At 33.0% G+C, this 20,561-nt stretch overlaps 1 protein-coding gene across 2 annotated transcripts; it reads left to right on the plus strand.

Moving 5' to 3' along the window:
- The first annotated feature begins 12,896 nt into the window (after positions 1-12,896).
- LOC105798750 (uncharacterized) lies at positions 12,897-14,924 on the plus strand. 2 transcript variants are annotated; one of them, XM_012628961.2, is made up of 2 exons: positions 12,897-13,347; positions 14,178-14,924. In XM_012628961.2, exon 2 carries the CDS (start codon positions 14,226-14,228, stop codon positions 14,643-14,645), a length of 420 nt encoding a protein of 139 aa, XP_012484415.1. In that variant the 5' UTR covers positions 12,897-13,347; positions 14,178-14,225; the 3' UTR covers positions 14,646-14,924. The 2 variants fall into 2 exon arrangements, with proteins under 2 accessions (XP_012484415.1, XP_012484416.1); XM_012628962.2 differs by lacking the exon at positions 12,897-13,347 and adding an exon at positions 13,522-13,607.
- Positions 14,925-20,561: the final 5,637 nt, after the last annotated feature.

Here is a 20,561-nt window from a genome sequence, read left to right on the forward strand (position 1 = left end):
TTTTTCTATTTAGATCAAGATAGACTACGTACGGATCTAGATTGAGGAAAAGCTAAAGCCTTGGATTAGTCAATCTCATTTTTACACCTTTGTCGATAAGGTAAGTTCATATGACTAAATATCATTTTAATTCTATTTAAATTATATGTTAATATGTTAGTTTTCATGTAACTGAATGATGAATATTCAACAATGCCCTGATTGTTATCGAGTCCCGGTTGAACCTTAGGAATTCGTAGGATACAAATGACATGTCATTAGGGATTTCATGTTTCAGGTGCTGGTCTTGAATGTACTACTGATGGCTGAGGTCCTGCATTTGTTACGGATACTCCATAGCTCGTGTGAGCAGTATTGTATAGCTTACATTTCGACCCACAACTCGTGTGAGCAAACCCATTTCACAGTTGCGTGAGCAACGATGTAAAGGAAAGGTTACAGATATATGTTTAAGCACACTTTGTGTGAGCTTTCCTGAGTATTCGATGATATTCTAAGTGGTTCAACAGGAATGAAAAGGAAAAGAATGGTAAGTGTTCAAATGAACTATATTATGTATTCATGGAAAGGAAATGATGAATTCAAATGAAGTATGTTCATGTATAAATGGCTTACCTTATGTTTAATTCAAATAAATTATCTTTGAATGCACTAACTTGTGTTGGTGATGGTGCTTAGGCTTGTGCCAAGCTTGTGGTTGGAGTACATTATGCTTATACTTATGTTATTTAGATGAAGTGGGTTTCACGTTTTACGACCTTAGTAAGCATTATGTGCTTATGTAGTTTTCTTTCCTATGTTTTATAGATAATTGAAAGTTTGATCAGTTTGGAAGCTCATCGGAGATCTATCACACTATCTAGCATAAATATCTATAGTTTTTTATGTTTTGGCCAAGGTTATAATGGCATGTATAGATGGACTTGTATTGGCATCTAGTTGAATCTTAATTGATGATTTTGGCATGTATAAGTTGTTTTAGTACCATTTGATGTTGGTTGGATTGAGTCATTTTGGTACTTGTGATGCATGCTTGAATGGCGAAAATTGTATGTGATGAATTGGTTTCAATATGGTCAAGATATGGTATGTTTTGAGATGGTATTGAACTAGATGTTTATGATTGAAATGTGGTAAAGTATGCATATGTAAGTAAGCTTTGATGTTTGCTTTTAAGGTACCTTGTATGGCATATTGGTTGAATGTTTTTGGACTATTGAATTGGTCATTTCATGTAGGTTTTACTCATGTTTTGATGTATTTATTATGTGCATAAAATGCCTTTAGGGTATTGGAAATGGCTTGAATTTGGCCAAATTCATGTCCACACGGCCTGAAACACATGAATATGACCCAGCTGTGTGTGACACACGGCCTGACAACACGGTCTTGTGTCCCCTGTAGGTTCTATTACATTCAAATCAAGCTATTACATGGCCTAGTAGACGGCCTGGCACACGGGCATGTGACTTGGCCTTGTGACCCAACTTAGAGAGTTACACGAGTGAGGACACGGGTTGGGACACGACCGTGTGCCCCTATTTCTATTATTACATGGGTTGAGACACGGGCATGTGCCTCAGCTGTGTGGGGCATACAACCGTGTGACCCCTGCAATCAAATTATTCTAACTTTTTCTTATACTTTCCAACTATTTTCAATTTGGTCTCGAATTGTTTCTAATGTATTTTTAGGGCCTCGAGGGCTTGATTTAAGGACACTATGTATATGAATGAATGGTTTATATCATGTTTATGTCAATGAATGAAATGTATGTTTAATGTTCAGTTTGTGCGGTATTTCGGAAACAGATACGGGTTAGGGGTGTTACAACCAAAAACTTGCATGCATGCATGCATTCAAAATAAGCATAAATCAAATTAGATAGTAATTTTAATAAAAATCTTATCACGGGCATTACAGATAATTCAGTAATGACCCAAATAATTCCAACCCAAAGATAATTAGCTCATGGGTTGGCCAATGAAATCCAAAATTAAACTATTCATCAACATTCTTCAAGTTTTACGAATCACAGAAATTAAAACCAAGAAAAACAGAATAAAGCTAGAACTGTAGGAAGTTCTCGCTACACTTCAGCTTCTTATCAAGATTTTACATAAAACCCAAGGCAGATTTCTCTTCCCCTTCTTTGCGACTGTCAACTCCTCTTTTTAGTTGCTACCCTCTTCTTCTCTTCTGAATTTTCTATGCAAATTCTCTACAGGATTCTATTGCAGAGAGAGGAACTGCTCTCCTTCTTTTCTTTTCTCCTTACAATCCGTGTGTCCTTCTCTTCTCTCTCCTCCTTTTATAGGGTAGATCTCAGCACACATATTTTGCTCCTCTTTTTTAGGGTGATTTATTTGGTACAAATACAACTGGCTGAGAGTGACCTAGATTGAGTGTTGCGCCATCTTCCTGAAATTGTCATGACATTTCTGTTGGCAATCTATCCCACCATTTGCCATGGCAATGTTTCACCTCATTCGTTCTCTTTTCTTCTTCTTGCCTCTTTCATCCTACCTGCATCTACTACCAAATACTATCAAACTTCTTTTCAACAATTAAAAGTAACATAAATTTATAGTTAAAACACAATCTAAGCTTTAGTATGTAATGCTTTAGTAATAAGTCTAAAATGCAAACATGTTTTCTTAATTGCAAGCAAATACTTCAATTTAGAAGCCTGAAATATAACTCTTTTCAAGAGTTATCACATATATGGGATACAGTACTTGTGCAAGGGAAAGAGGTGAGAGTAACCCCTCGAATAATTTGTGAATTTTATAATGTTTCATATTGCGACAATGATTTCATCGATGAAACTAAATTAGAATATTTTGGAGACATAGATATGGATAGTTTTATAAACTTTTTAACTAAAGGAAGGGGTGAATGGAAGTATCGCGCAGGTACTAATATCTAGTATCTTTTCATCAAGCCATTATGTTCCCTTAGGCTAAGATGTGGATTTATTTCATTTGCGCACGAATTGTATATGCTTTAAATATTTCTAACGTTAATACTTTTAGAGCAATTTTACTCTATGCTATTTTGCAGAAAAAGCAGGTGTGTGTTGGCAAATGGATCCACCAGAACATGGGAAGATGCATTAATAGCCAAAAGGTGGGAGTGTTATTTCCTCATCTAGTGATGGCTTTATGCAAAAATACAAGTGTACCTAAGATATCAACTAAACAGTAGTTGAAACCATCACGAAGTATTATTGGAGACACCTTGTTCCAGTAATACATTGAGTTGTGGGCCAAACAGATCAAACATGGGAACAAGCAATAGCAAGAAATGATAACTACACCCACCTCGTCACAATGGTTGGAACAAGCTCAACAAGATGTTGGTGAGAACAATCATCTAAAGTTAGATTGGATGATTCAGTGGATGCAAGAATCAGGTCCAATTTTTCAAGAGTTTGCTAGGAAAAATAACATACGAGTCCCCAATTATACACCTGATATGTTCGATCTGATGAATATGAACAAGATGAAGAAGCACAGGAAAGTGAAAAGAAATGAGAAGAAGAAAAGGATGAGCAGATGGACGATGAGGAGGATGATTGAACTATTTTTTTTTTTAAAATTGTATTAATTTTTTGTATGATTGAAATTTAGACTTTGTAGTAGTAGGATTAATAAGTAGATTTTCTTTTAGTTTTGTCATATTTTGTTAATTTTTCTCTGTAGGAACCCAATACGAAGGAGACACAAACAATTCCGAACTTTCAACGATCAAAGGAGGAAGCACCCACCAATAGGAGTTCAAATGACCACGATCAATCGGGTAATTTTCTTCCTTATTTATTATTGGGCTACACATTGAAGACAATGTGTTAACTAAAGTGTGGGGGTAACATAGAAAAATTTGCTTCAAAATTTTACATGTTCTTTTAATTTTTCTTGTTTTTTGTGTGCTTGAGCTTGTAGAAATACAAGTGATTGGTTAGGAGCATGTACACAGGTTGTTTGTGTTTATGAATAAATTTGGCATGATAATACGAGATTTTAAATTTTTTATTATTAAACCACTAAATTTTTGTTTGTTACACTGTAAATATGTAACACCCCAAATCCGACCGAAACTGACCGGCCTGAATTCAAAGCATTACATTAGCCACCGAAGTGACTCTCCAGCTAACAACCACACAACGCACAGCCCAACATTAGAACACCTCATTTATGACTAATTAACTATCATTTATTAATGCGGAAGTAATTTGTGAACCATTTTTAAACTTTTTTCTAAGTATTTAAACCTAAGGGTATTTTGGTCATTTTATCACCTAAGGTTAAACTATCCTAATTTTATTTCTAAATAGGTTCCAACCTTCTTTTAGTCAAATTATGTAAGCCCTAAAAGTTTCAGCTTAATTTGAGTTCATTTACTATGTCTAATTCAAGTTTTATTATTAGGGACTAAATCGTAACTTTTATAAACTTTTAGCATATTTTTAAAATTAAAAATTAAGAGCGTTTCTACCAAATATTAACAATTACAAGTCTAATCCTAGAATATTACTAAGTTTCCCTATCATTAAAGGCTTCAACTAATCTAATCAAGTTTTAGGACTAAATTATAAATTAAGCAAATTAGAATACTAGATTACAAAAACCAAAAATCAAACCCCCAAAAACCCACACGCCTGTGTGCAAACTACTGCACCTATTTTTTCAAAATTTCATTTTAATTACCCAATTTTACATATTTTACTTACCCATTAAACTTGAAATAGCTACAATTAATTTCCATAAACATCCACACATCTCTAATTTAATTTATTTACAATAAATATGCAACAATTAATCAAAATTTAATACCCAATTACATGCTTAGCAAACACCAATTAATTTACACAAGCTACATACCTTAGTTGCAAGCAATCCACTCCATGGTAAGCTTCAATTAAACATTGTTAGTATAAAATACATGCTTCATACACCGTGTTATCAACCACCGTACAAACACTCATCAACATACCATAAATCAAACATCAATTAGACATAAAATCATGTATTAAAGAAATTATAAAATCACTAAAATAAAGTCAAAAATTTAATGTCCAATGTCCGTTACGAGTAAAATAACACTAGTCCCAAAAGCATCATAATGCACTTATATAGTATCTAAAGTAAATTTCTTAAGCCACTACCGAGTTTTATTCATGGATCACCCTTGCACTCGCTTCTTGAATCCTTATGCCTGGAAATTTTCTACACGAAATGTGAGGGTGTGAGCTTAAAAAGCTCAATGAATGATAGTAAAAACATCAAGTAATTTGCACTCAATCATGCATAAATAAAAGCAATTAAGCATTAAATTTTCAGTCACAACATGTTAACATTACACCATAACATCACATGTTATTTGAAGAATTAAGAATCATTTTTTTTCCATGGCATGTAAAAATCATCTTTTAACACATAAACATTCAATTATATTGATACAATCAATCAATTATATTGGCATAATGCATCCATGGCAATAAGTAAACATGTGATCATACATTAGATAAACGGATCTCCGAACTCCCACAAATCAAATGCAGACCTCCAAATTTAGCAGGCCGAAGCCACATGCTCCCTTATAGCGCCTCAAGTAACCCGATGAGTGGAGACTCAAGCTCAACACTCCTTTATCTACTTCCAAACAAATGAGTCCACCAAGATCCATATGCTCACAATAGCACAAATAATGGTGAGTATTCACAAATCCTATGGCATGCCAACTATATCCAATGGATCCACCATGCAATGTTGCCAATATAATCATACATACAAGGCATAAAATCTGATGTTTAAGCACTTAATTTAAGATGTTAAAATACAAGTAAAAACATGTTGCTAAGCAATTTTAACATCAATAAAATTAAGCATAGCAAATATCATTTTCCCAATATTCATACACAAATTAGAACACCTTTATCAAAGGTTCAATAAATCAGTAATTCATGCTCCAAATATCAATTTATTCCATACAATTTAATTATGCTAAAAGCATAATACGCAACTTACCAAACCTATTGCCATTTTGTCCTTTTATAAAATAAAACCTATTTTTGCAAATCCAACCATCCAATATGCAATTAAGTCATTAATATCACCAATTAAACCTTTACTTTAACACATAATTAGACCAATTTACCAAATTGCCCCTAATACACTCACCTCCACATTTAGCTCTTTAAGCAAAAATGTATTCAAACTGTTAGAGTATGCCCAAAGATCAATCATGAGATGGTTGTAATGACATACTTGATTTATCATGTTTATTAATATAAGGCGTTACCATTATTATTTTAGTTTCTTTTCTGTGTGCATAAATAAATTGTTTTATAGTAATGTCCTGAGAATAATATGATTATTCTTAAAAGGTCCTTAGTCAAGTATTATTGTTGGCTAGGACAACAATAATGCATTAAGACTAACATGCAGTTGATTGATGATAAAGAGTTGTCATTGATATGGAATGTCAAGATCGATGCATGAATATGTGTGTTAGAGAACAACATATTGGACTGACCCATTATGAGTATGCTTTTTGGATTATTATGTAATTGTCACAACATTACTCATAGTGATTAATATGTATATAATTCTCAGACTTGAGATCATCATAATCCTAACATCGTGAGTTGTGTATTTTGATACAGTCAAACGTACACCGTAACTGGTTGTTCTATAAAGGCTGATGTTGGATATACCACAATCTGTGTAGAGGGATATGGTTGATCGATATAGGATAAGTCTCTCCTACATAATGGGAGTAATATCTTAGGCCACTTGATTGAGTGAGACTAGAAATGCAAGGCCATTCTCAAATAAGCTGATATGAGATGTCATACTTATTTGTATATCATAGTCTACTTAAGATATTAAGGAACATGGAATGGACTATGCAAGTGTGACTATTCCATGACTTATGTCCAATCTAGAGATCAAGGACTTAAGGATTATTGCATGAAAGGTTAATCATAAAAGGTTATGTTGAATCATGATTTCCTATGACTTAGGTAGCAATGATGCATTGCTAGGTGCCACTCATTGTTTGTAACATTGGAATCGTTCTAGTATTACTGCTAACGTTACAAGAACCTACAAGGTCACACCCTATAGTTGAAATGAACGGAATAAAACATAGTTGGTATTGTGTTTGGTTATCGCTTGAATTAAATTAATTATAGAATTAATTTAATTGGGTAATCAAATATCGAACACATTATATGTACAAGGTTGTTGTACGCATAATGAACATGAATTTGGTTAGTATATAAATTCAAATAAATATATAGTTTACCGAAATCATTATTATAATTAATGTAATTATAATTTTTGGTTTAAAAAATGTTGATATATTTATTTAATTTTAAGAAACCCTAAAAAGGGATATAAAATCTCGTTTTTCTTTTCTTGGTGGGTCTAGTAGCCATCAAAGCAAAATCTTCTCAAAAACAGTTTTTGGGATTCTTTCCGTTTATTGTCAACAGGGTGGATTACGTAGAGGCCGGGGTCACGATAGATTGCGGCTAGATTCAATAGCAGATAGATTACTCGTTGTCGAGGCATCGCTGTCTACTCAGAATCACCATGGTTAGGATCGCCGGATGTTTTATTTTTCCGCTGCGCCATAGGGTTGTCGGCGTTCCAACACAAACAAGCAAGTTTGATCTTTAATTCTGATTTTCATGTTCCTTCTCTTGATATGGAGCTTTAACAGAGACAAAGTATGCATTACAAACTAACAATAACAACAAGAAAAACAAAATTTGATAAAGTATACGAATCTAAATCATTCTTCTCAACTACCTTACCGATGTTGCACAACAAAGCCGAAATATGGAATTCCTCAACTAAACTCCCTTTTTAGCACCTCAAACCACTTCTAATCTTCATTCCTAGTCCAATAACATGTATTCTAAGTGTTAATTTTCATCATTTAATCAGTTTCAATTTTCTAGAAAAATTGTCCATGTTCTTGATCAAATTCGAATTTTTCAAAATTGATCCATAAAACGTGTTTGATCTTTTGGTTTAAATTAAAAACATCTTATTAAACCTATTTTGAGCTTAGAAATCCATTAATATTTGGATTCTAACTCAAAATTAAAGATCCACCATTGTTGATCCTCTAGTTCAAGAAAGAAGAAATTAAAGTTGAAAACCCATTATAACCACTTTAACAAATAATGATTGAAATCAACTTAAAAACAAGTTTATAGATGAGGATTACCTTAAATTGAACTCAAATCACTAATTTGGAAGTTTGAATCAAAATTCTTGAAGAAATTCGACTGACTTTTTGCCCAACTATGAAAATTATTTCGAGAGATTTTAGAGAGAATTTTGGGAGAGAAAATGTTTAGATCTATTATTTGATATTTGGTTTATGAAAAAAAGCAAAAAAAAAAAAGAGAGAAAAAGCTCTCAATTCGGTGAAAAATGAGTGAAAAGTGAGGTAGTTGTAAAGTTTTTAAAACTGAAAACCCCCACCTAATTTTCAAAATTTGGGGAATTTGTCATCAGGCCACTCCCCCTTTTCCCTTGTTTTACAATTTGCTCATTTCCCTCCAAAATTCTAAAAATATGGTTTATTTGCTATAAAATCTCTTACACATTTCCCTTGTTTTTCAAATTAGTCCCATTTAATTAATATTTTAAATCACCCAATTAAACCCCCATTTTAAATTATTTTTAAATTCCAATTTAACCCAAAATATTTATTTTTACCCACAAATTACTTAAAACCATAAAATTAATTTTTCTAAAAATATTTTTATTTTTGGAATATTATTTACTGATTTTTAGATGAAATTAAGCTAACTAATTAAGAATATTAATCACTAATTAACTCGATTAATTCCCAATTTTCACTCAGAACCCGGTAAACTTACCCGAAACTACTAGACCTATTTTTGAGGCCTTACAAAATAGGTATTAAGCTATCATCTGTACCAAGTGATACAGAAAATATAAGGAAACGAGCATACTAGTATGAATGATAAATTGTTGAATTTGTGTTTGTTTGGTTAATTAAATTTATGCATGTTGAGATATTTAGGGATGACCTAAGGCATTGTTTGGAACACATTCAGAGCCAAAAAGCTGTCTTATTTATACTTCACCTTTAATACCAATTTTGGGCCTTTTGACACTTCTTGATGAACCGTGGTACAAACCTAGAGCCTAAAAATGTTAATTTGTATATGTCCTTTTTCTTTGGTACTATATTGCACAATTATAGATGTTTGGCCATACGTATTGAGGGTTAAGTAGATACATTATGGTGAAGTTTGTAAAATTAGAGTGAAATAGGAAAGATTGGTGTGATATAGGAACTATAAGTTAGCCTAATGTGCGAAACAAAAAGAAAATTCCAAAAAAGAGAATTGGAAAGAATAGAAAAAGTCTTAAACTAGCGAAAAAATTCATGAGTGAGATGTATTGAAAAAGAGGAAAGTCACAAAGTCACAAAAGAAATAAAAACTCGTTCATTCGTGCACAAAAAAACTTGTAAGGCTAGCCTTAGTTACTATATCATGCTATGATTTCTTATATAGAGAGAGACAAAGAAGGTGAAAGAAGGAGAAATAAGGCGTTAAGCGGGTAAGACCTAAAGGGGGAAGAATAGGGATCAATACGATGTGCCAAACTATTTTTGTGTTTGTAACCTTTTGATGCTTAATGTTTTTGAATTTCATACCTGTCCTAAGTCGCAGAACGTTACAAGCCGAAAAGCCCTATGTGACCTAAGTATCATTATACATGAATGGACATCATACTGAACATTCACATAAACGACTATTTGTATTATGCTCAGATAATCAAAGTACTTGTATAATTTGTTGATGGATTCCTATAGGTGAAAACCTTAATACTTGTATATTTTGTAACATACTGAACTTAGATGTTTGTAATCAAAAGTGGTAAGTCAACTACTCATCATGTTGAAATTGTTAGTAAACGTAAAATGCCTAAGTCATATGCCCCGAAATAATTACCCGTACCATACTTGTTTAAGGGTCGTCATTTTTTATTTTGTAATCTTTGTTTATATTGCTTGAGGACAAGTAATGACTTAAGTGTGAAGGAGTTTGATCTATCGTAATTTGGAGCAGTAGATTAAACTAGTTTTTACATTTAAGGAGCTTGAATACAAGCATTTTCGTTATGTTTTTAATTCAGTTTATTTAGTTTTGTTTACATTCAATAAAATGTGTACATCGAGTCTTTTATTAACGGCTGAATGAGGCCTAAGGGAGAGCTAATGTACTTTGTGAGTGTGCAGGAGACCATTAGAGGGCATTTCGGGTCAATACTAGATGCTATGTTGTAACATGGGGGTTCCAATGTCACAATATAAAGAGCAAAATAGAGAAAGTGAGAAATTGCTTTTAATGTCGCGACATACTCCTGAAGATGGGTACAGAGGAACATGTTGGTTGTTACGTCGCAACACAGGTCGTGGTGTGTCGTGACATCAACTCTGTGACGTGAATAAAACACGGAGTAAGGGCGTTTTGGTCTGTACAATCAAACTTTAAGCTCAGGAATGTCAACTAACCTAGGGTGAAAGACGACGACCACCTAAAAGCTATAAATAGATTCCTTTAGCACATTTAAACACATCTAAGTTTTAACCTAGTTTTCATCCGTTAAATTTAGTCTTGTTTTCTTTCCTTATTAGGTTTTCCTAGTTTTAGTTATTTGTTTTCTTCAAGAGATCTGATTGTAAAGTAGATCAACTTCTGTGGATTCGTGCTTATTATCAATATCAATCAGGCTTTTCTTAAAACTCTCTATTTCAATCCATTCTCTATGATTAATTCTTCCATTCATTCCATGTTGTTTATGAAAGTCATGAGAAACTAATCCTTCTATGGGGGATTAGCAAGTGCAAGCATGATCTCTTAAATGTTTTGTAGGGTTATTCAAAGAATCAATTTTTGGGAAAGGAAGAATGTGAAACAAACCCTAGGCCTGACAACCCCAAGAAGTCATCAAGGTGGGAATTAACCCAAAATTGGTATTGCCCATCCGTGAACACCTTGACCCCAAACTAGTCTGGACTTTGAGGTCGAAAGAGAAGTAGTTCTTGTTGACTCACTATTTTAGTGGAAGATCAAAATATCCTACTAGGGTAGTGACTAGTTGATTGACGAAGAACCTAAGACAACAGTTGATTGATATTGCTGAAGCAAGCAAATCACCCATCTTCAGATTTGATTCACTTTAGTTTTCTTTACCTCTTGCAATCTTACTCTTTTTTTTTTATTTCCTTAGTTTAAGAAACCCTAAAATTATCTCTTATTTTACTTTCGTACTATAATTGACTTAAAGTATTAATTAGATATTTAATTGTTTAAGTTAAGATTGATTTAGTACTCGCCTCCCTTGGGTACGATCCTCGGAGTGATTACCTACTTCGTTATAAAATCTATATTGCAATTCGACCCGTATACTTACGGATACCACCTTGTAATTTTTCATTCTATTACAATATTCATACTCTGGACGTTAGAACGTCCGGAGGCAGTCATGTCTCCAAATATTCAGAGCGAAAACTACCGTTGCAAGTTCCAAACCATGAGTAGGATAATTCTTTTCATGTGACTTAAGTTGTCGAGAAGCATAAGCAATCACTTTCCCCTCTTGCATTAATGCATAACCTAAATCGTTGAGTGATGTGTCGTTGAACACAACAAAAGTATATTCTTATTGCTAAAGAGAGAATAGCTCAATAAATATGAAATGCTAGATTAATTATATAAATTTTATAGTATGTTTATTTTTCTTGTTAATTTATTAATAATTATATTTTATGATATATTTTTAAACTCACATATTACATATGATGATTTTATTTTAGTTTTTAAAAGGATCTATTGAAGCGAATCAAATGACAAATAATTAATATATTAAATTTTAGAAAAATTTATATATTAATTTTCTAGAAATTAATATATTTTAAAATTTATTATGATATAGTTGTGGAATTATAAGAAATGTAATTAGTGTTTGTATATTTTAACTATCAAAATCCTAAATAAATAAAGGGGAGAGTGAGGCTAATCAAATTTCTGATCTAAAACAGTGACACTACCTCTAAATTAGAGGTGTTCATGGGCCGGGCTGGGCCAGGTTCGAGCCGGGCTCATAAAAAAGTTTCGGCTCGAGTCCTAGGCCCAGGCCCGGCCCGACTCGAAATATGGGCCTGGGATTTTGTCCATGCCTGGCCCGGCTCATTTTTTAAATAAACACCAAAAAAATTTTAGAAAATTAAAAAAAAGCATTTTAAAAATATTTTAAAAAAATGTATTTTAAAATATTTTTAAAAATAAAAAATATATTTATTATATTCGGGCCGGGCCGGGTCGGGCCCGGGCCAAAAAAGTGGTGCCCGAGGCCCAGCTCGTTTTCTAAACGGGCCTCATTTTTTGCCCAAGCCCATATTTCGGGCCTATATTTTTACCCAAACCCTCTCATATTTCGGGCGAGCCGTCGGGCCGGGCCAGACCGCCCAGCCCATGAACACCTCTACTCTAAACTAAGATAACGCGCCTTTGCGTTTTCCTTTGAAATTCACTCACGCTCCTATGGCGCGTATGATTTAAACCAAGTCTCAGTTCACAGAATCTGTAACCATCTATGGAAAAATCCTGTGTACAAACACTTATATAGATATATTTGTATGTCATGCAATAATCACCGTACACATTTCAGTCAAAGCCACCCAAAACCAGCAGTCAAACTTTTAGATGAATTGATGATCATCCCACATTGTTGTTTGACAGTGAGCAAAGTGTGTGTTACTTCTTTCTATTTTGGTTTTTACTCTACAAAATAAATACCTTTATCTATTTTTATTTTTGTTTGTACATCAAATGTTCAATATCAATGCTATAACCTGAAGTTGAAGTTGAAGTTGAAGTTGAACCCTTGTTTTTAACACTTATCTCTTCTTTTACCACTGACCATTTCTTCTTCCTACCAAATTTTTTTCTAATAATCTTCTCTTTCTCAACCTTGCCTTAGCTCTGTTAAAAGACTCACTGTGCTTTTTGATGATGTTTCCTTTTAACTTAAACTATATTCTCTGATCTGCGTTTTCTTTTATTTCTCATTTAGATCATTGTTTTCGAGGGGCGGGGGCCGGGGGGGGGGGAAGCTTATCTTGTTCTTTGTTGGCTTCATTCTCGTAAAACCATTGAGAGGAACAAGTGGTCCATTTTCTTCTTTCTTCTTGGGGTTTTAGCAACTTCCTTGACTTTCATTATGAGATTCTGAAAAATGGGATTTTGTGTCAAAGATGCAGAATATTGGTGTGTGTTTTAAGGTTAGTTTCATCTTTCTTGTTTCATTTTAAAAAAAAAAAAAACAATGGAGTTCTCTCCTGAAAAAGTAGTTAAAAAGCTATTATGTAAAATGTTTGTTTACGGTGTATTGGTTTATAAGAAGTTAATGCTGTGTTTGGTGACGTAATTATTAGGGATGAAGAATATATATTTATACCGAAACACAGATTTAATATCTTATAGTGTACCTACTTTACCTGAAGTTAATAAACGAGAGATGATGTTCTTCTCATGTAGGAAGGTAAATAAAACAAAAGATTTAGAATCTATGGCTTTTGTATTGATTTGGGTTTCCTCTATTGTTAGCGTGATTACACTTATTTGAAGATTGCTCGGATTTGTAGTTTATAGATGTTTAGATTTGGGGGCTGTTCTTGTGCAGTTTTTAGGTTTGAAATTAGGTTTATTTGTGTTGAATCTTTTTTTTCTTTTCCAATCCAATGACTAATCCTTTTTGAGAGCAGTTTGGTTGAGTTTTTTATCCTTTCAATTTAGTCCCAGAAAATATAGGAAAAGAGGTGGAACTAAAACAATAAAATCCATTTCTTATTCATTAAAAAATGGTAAAAGCAGTTGGATGAACCATATAGGAATTTCTGTGGAGGTTCAGGTGTGTTTTACCTTTGTTTCTTAGAAAAGGGAACATTAAATTAACTGATGGTACACAAAATCATATTGTGACTTTCTGAAATGGAGTGTGCTATTTCCTGTTTCTCTCTCACTTAATAATCTCTGTTTTTCTTGTGTTCATTGATCATTTGTTATTGGAAGTGGATTCTTTTGGACTGAATATATTTCTTTGTGTTTGTAGGAACCTACTTCAGTTGTTTGAGATTGTTTTGTAACTGGTTCTTGTACAATGAGAAAAGGCAGAGGAAAAGTAAAGAAGCCGACTATTGTTTCTTCTCGTGAAGATCCTGGAAGTGGTGAAGATGAAAAGATTCCAGAATCTAAGAGAAGAGGAAGGCCGCAAAAGCAATTGAAGGATGATGTTGATGAAGATGACGCAGAGAAGAAAGAAGAAGACGGGGAAGATGTGAAAGGTTCTGTTCCCATCAAAGAGATGAAAAGTCAGGCTGCTACCGAGAACAGAAGGAAGAGGAAAAGGAAAAGGTCAATGCAGGTAAAAGAAAACTTAGATTCAGTCAAGAAAGAAAATTGTATTACAGCAAAATCGAGCACTGATGATTCATCAAAATCTGTTGGCTATCGACAAAATGCTAGCAGGCGCAAAAGCAAGCCTCGACGGGCTGCTGAAGCTGTCGTTGAATGCAAGTGACATTCTGGTTAACCATCACAGTGAAATTTTACCTTCTTTTTTGTACCTGATAAGCCATTCCAAAAGTAATGCTTATCAGCTCATGTATGGATTCAGATGTTTCTTTTTGTCACATGCTATTTGTTTTTGTAGTTTCTGAATTCCATTTCAATTGGGAGTTTTTTTTTTTTCTTTTGGAGATAAGTTTGCAGTTCATGGTTGCAAATTGCAAACAATCCATGGTGTTAGTGGCTTATGACCATGATAGATGTTATTCATTTCAAGAGTTTTTTATTAGTATTTTTATTGGCCTTGCATCTATAAGACTATAACTGAACATCTTTCCATATCTATCTTTTGAATTTCTTGACCATCTTATATGCATAAACATGCCTGGGTTTGAAGATATTGCGGATGTTTAGAGAGTAGAGAAAGAGTGCTTTTATGCAGGAATCTTGATGCAGTTAAAGGTTGAGGGAGATGGAGTAAATGTGTGCGTATACGCTGATGAACTGAAGGCGTTGATGAATGAAGGGACCGCGGGATTCGTGTAAGTTATGTCGAAATGGTATCTTCTTTCCTCGTCAAATAAGCAGTTAGTTTCACCTAAAGTTTAAGATTTCTTTCTGCGCTTGAGTAATCATACCATAATCATCTTTGAAAGAAGTTGTCATCCATATAATGTAGCAATGGCATGCATGCATATAGAAAATTGATCTATTTCTTCAGCCATCTCTGATTGCGTCATTTTGCTTTTTCATGATTCTTTGGTTTGGTTCACTTTGGCTAATTGCAGGTCATGGTATTGAGATTTTATGGAAAATCTCTTGGCCTCTCATCTCTGATCAAACAAGTTTGTTAGACATTACAAAAATATATTATATACAGGTTGTTGCCATTGACTGAAAAAAGCTACATAATTGTTTAGAATAGGGAATGTACTGTATTTACATCTTGTGGATAAGGTATTCATTCATTCATATAAATTTTGGTACATAAATTATTTTTCTCGAAATCTTGTGAACTAGTTCTGGGTTTTGGTCGAGTACTTTGGTTTCATATATCGGCTCTTTCTAGGATCTCCATCAACTAGGCCCATTACCTTTCAATCTGTTTAATGCTGGAATAAAATATTTTGGGTCTGGTTTAGGATCATGTCGGTTTGGGTCTAGTCTCATTTGAATCCGGATAATTACAAGTTGGATTTATTAACCGTTGGGAGTTATGTCAAGTTAAATTTAACGGAAAACTATTTAAACTCCACCATGAGGTTTATAAAAAAACAATCAAGTTACATCAACCCTTATGGCACTCATTTAATATTTAAGTTTGTTTATTAAACGAATTTTAAATAAAAAGTTATATTTTATTAACTAATTCTTATTTTATTTATTTTTGTTCTCTTTAAATTTTATAATCAATCATTTTAAATAAAAACATTAAAAATATAATTAGTTATAAAATGATTTAATTATTAGGTTAAATTTTGCTAGTAGTTCTTGTACTTTGCGATGTTGTAAATTTAGTCATTATACTTTAATTTGATTGATTTTAGTTCTAATTTTTTTTGAATTGGTCAATTTTAGTCATTTTATTTTTAATATATGAAATTTTAGTTCGACCAAACAATGGCGTTAAATTCATTTGATTAAATTTAATTACTAGTCTTGTACTATGTGCACGAATGTAGATTTAGTTCATATTCTCCAATTGGATCCTAAGTCACTATACTTTTCAAATTTTAAAATTCAATATTAACAAAAATGATAGTTGTTAATTCATTAACTGAATTTTAATGAGTAATATATGAAAATAATTAATGACATGATATTACACATGATAATGTCACATCAAATTTTAGAAGTAGTAGACTTTAACTTAATGAATTCAACAATTATCATTTGGTGAGGACTAAAATTTTAAATTTTGAAAAGTAAAGGACTAACTTTGATCAAATTAAAATACATGGATTAAATCTACAACTTTTGTAAAGTACAAGGAACCGATAGTAAAATTTAACCTAATTACTATTAAATTATAAATTTCATTTATTATATTATGATTGTATATTAAATAAAAATGTATTTTTCAATTAATATATTAATTATTTTTGGAAGTTACAAGTACAACTGTAATTAGAAAAAACATATATGAATAACTATAATAGAAACTAATCATTTTAAAAGCATGGTCGATTAATGATCGAACATATCTAGATCTAGATCATAATAAATTTATATAGAGCCTAATATGGAATTAATCATATAATGCACACTAAAATAATAATCAAAATATTTAGGACCTCATATGGTGGGACATAAATCAAATTGAATATAGATTAAGAATCTACATATGGTTTTCATAGGCGAAGATTTGAACTTGAGATTTTAAAGTTTACAAGGTCTTAACCTTGCCTTTAAACTAAGGTCTCATTGGTGGTAAGTTTTATTTCTAAAACTTATTATCAATGATAATTATATTTAGTTTTGTCTTTTTTTTTTACTTTTTGTTTGTTAATATTTAAATTTAATTACATATATCAACTTTAAGATTAATTCATTTCTTTATGTTTTAAATTGGTTATGTATAAATAATACATGTTTTCATTTTCATTTTGTTTATTTTAGTTATGTATATATAATGCGTGTTTTTATTCTTATTTATTATATTTGTTGAGGGTGGAAAAGTTTCTGGGCCACAACATTGAGAGCATTGTTTCTTCAGTGCGAAGGGATGCTGATGAGCGAATAAAGAACGTCTTCAAAGATGGCCTTGTAGAATGACCTTGGCGTGGCTAAGCCCTTTAGGAGATAATAGTAGGTGATGATCAATTGAGATGATTATATGAGATAATCAATTGAGATGATTGTAGAAGATGATCAACTAGGGTGGTCGTGAAAGATAATCAACTTGGATGGTCTTAGCATGGCCTAGTGTCACGGGGCTAGACCTGAACTGTGACCCGTGACATTAGGATCTTCATGATGTAGCGAATCAACTAAGATAACCTTTGGGGAAATGGTCTTGATGTGCCATAAGGTCCTCCTGATGTAGCGGATCAATTAAGAAAACCTTTAGGGAGATGGTCAAGTTGATCTCAAACTATGAGGACTTTAAGGACATTTATAGAGAAAGAGACAAGGTTAATGGGAACTGGAGGACTTCCCTACAAGGCCGACCCCAAATTTTAATTAGTGATCGAGTAAAACATAATGTAATAAAAGAAGTTTTGAAAAAGGGGGGTAGATGACACTTCTTTATTACTAGGTAGAGTAGTATGACTAGTTTGTGTGTGAAAGGTGGCAAATCCTTTCATTTATAGCCAATGGTAAAGCAAGTTGGTGTCAAGTTTCATTTCTCCATTAGCTTGGCGTGGATGTACCTTTCTGAGATATATTAAACCCTTAGAAGTTTTCCTTTAGACAAGTCATGTTGGGTGTTCTGGAGATTGTCTCTAAAATTTTGGTTGTTCATCATCTTCTATGATTAACTTCTATTTTCTTCCCCAACATTCATTCCCTCCTTAATTTGGTAATGGTTCTCCATTGTTCTTTCTAGATACTATCCTCAAGAAGATCTTCAGGGTCGTGTAATTCTGTGTCACATAGTCGTGCTGCCAAACAGTGTAACAGACTGTGGCCATGTAATCCTGGGTCACACGTCCGTGTCGCTAGGCCATGTAACAGATTGTGGCCGTGTTAACCAATTAGCACTTAAATTAAATAGGCCATATGGCTGTGCCATATGCCTGTGTATGACACACGGTTGTGTGGTAGATTGTGTACTAGACCCTGTGTGTTGAAAATACCTTCCAAAATAAGCAACTACATCCTATGTTCACTTAAGCCACAAGTCATGCAATATGCCAACCATTTAACCCATTCAAAAGCATCAAGAACCTGTCAAAATATACCATATAATATCCATCTTAAGTGCCTAACCAATATGCCACAATTGGCACCTTAAATGAACCATTCACCATCAAACATTCATTACCATTTGTGCCATAATGTTCATACCTAAAAAATCACATAAAATCATCATTTCAATTGCTTGAATATCATCAAGAAAATTTCACCAATGAACTAGAACATAAATACCAATTCACCAAGCAAGATGCATTATAGGTGTAACGCCCCAAACCTAATCCGTAAGGAGGACCCAGGATTGACGCGTCACTGCCTTAATATCTTTTCCTTTAAACTTGTACAGGCATGGTCTTCATAAAAATACAGTTCAAATAAATATGAATTGTAAATCCTTTGTGAATTTAAAGATAAATAAGGTTGTACATTTCCAAGGAAAAGAAAAATAAAAGCTCTATTGGAAGATATTAAAATCCTATTGGGCATAAGCCATAATTTAACTATAGTGTCGTATACATATACATATAATTAGACAAACCTTAATCTTTCAAAGTAAATAATTTGATACTTTGCAAAAACATAATCACTTCACTGAGGTTTCATTGAATTAATGGTTTCACAAGAATAACTTTAAAATACAAAATTCCTTCTTTGAAATGACCATCTTGACATCACCCGTATGCCATGCATAATACAAAATACTTAGAAATATCATGATAAAAAATGCCCTCTGGCATAATCTTCGAAAAGACCTTTACTTCTTCATGAATCTTGAGAAGGAAAGGTAACTAAATAAGTTCAAAGAACTTAGTGAGTTCTAGAGCAAACATCTCAATAACTATATATAATACCAATAAACCTTTCCAACTCAGCAAGTCATACAGTTCGCCCGTTTGTGAACACCATACACGAATAGACTTTACTATAGACACTATTTGTTTGGCACATACACTATGCCCATTCAACCACGCAGACAACCTTCTTTGTGCTAGCCACACCCAAGTCCATGATCAAGCCTTAGCATTCATTTCATTCTTTTCATCATGATTTGCCAATCTAGTTTGGAATAACTCTTACCCTATTAGAGGCTACATAATCCCTTTTCATGTATCGTGATCTGCCAGGTCAATGCTCATTTCATTGAAGGCATCGCCATGATTTCATTTTCATAACTCAATTCATATTGTTCATTCCAGAAACAATGGGTCTGGCTTAAACACGAAGTTAGGTCCTTACTCCATTTACACAGACAACTAACTCAAACTTATAACCACTAACCTTTATTACCCATACACAAATAAATCATCTTATAGGATAAAAGTGCTTACCCCAATCAAACATAAATGAGAACATTATACACACACATAGAAGCAAGAAGGAACTCACCAGAAAATGCAGGAATGTTCAAACAGTAGAACCTTTGCCTTTTTCACGAGAGCCCTCAAGAGTATCTTGAGCTATGGTATAAATAGTTAAACTTATCAGTTCATTGCACTACAAAAGTAAACAAGTGGATAAGTCTGACAAGTTACAGAAACTTAGTCCTATACTAACCAAATTCTCATTCGTCTAACCAAATTGTTCAACAAGGATAATAAAATAATAATAAAGTATACATTTTCTTTTCAAATTAAGATCTTAACACTAAGGGCCTAACGTATCGTCTAACAGCTGGGGTGGCGTATACTCTTCAAAAGAGTCCGCCAAACCACCGAGCTTGCCTAATACAGACTTCTCTTGAGGATGCAACCATAGACTCATATACTTAATCAAATTTAGTACCTACATACTCAGAACTTAATCTGTAACAGCCCGATTCTTGGCCTAGTCGGAACAGTGGTTTCGGAACCACAAATCTGACAAGGGAAAATATGGTTATTATTATATTTTTGTGGTCTACAATTCCACGGAAAAATTTCGTAAAAATTTTGTTCGAAAATTTCGACGTTTGGGCACTCAATTTAGTCAAAAGGACTAAATTGTAAAAAGTGCAAAAGTTGAGTTTTACATGTTAGAAGTGTCTAATTGTTATAAAATTATAAATTGGGGGTCCTTATTTGGTAATTAAACT

The sequence above is a fragment of the Gossypium raimondii genome, chromosome 4, assembly GCF_025698545.1.
Source record: "Gossypium raimondii isolate GPD5lz chromosome 4, ASM2569854v1, whole genome shotgun sequence".
Classification (NCBI taxonomy): Eukaryota; Viridiplantae; Streptophyta; class Magnoliopsida; order Malvales; family Malvaceae; genus Gossypium; species Gossypium raimondii.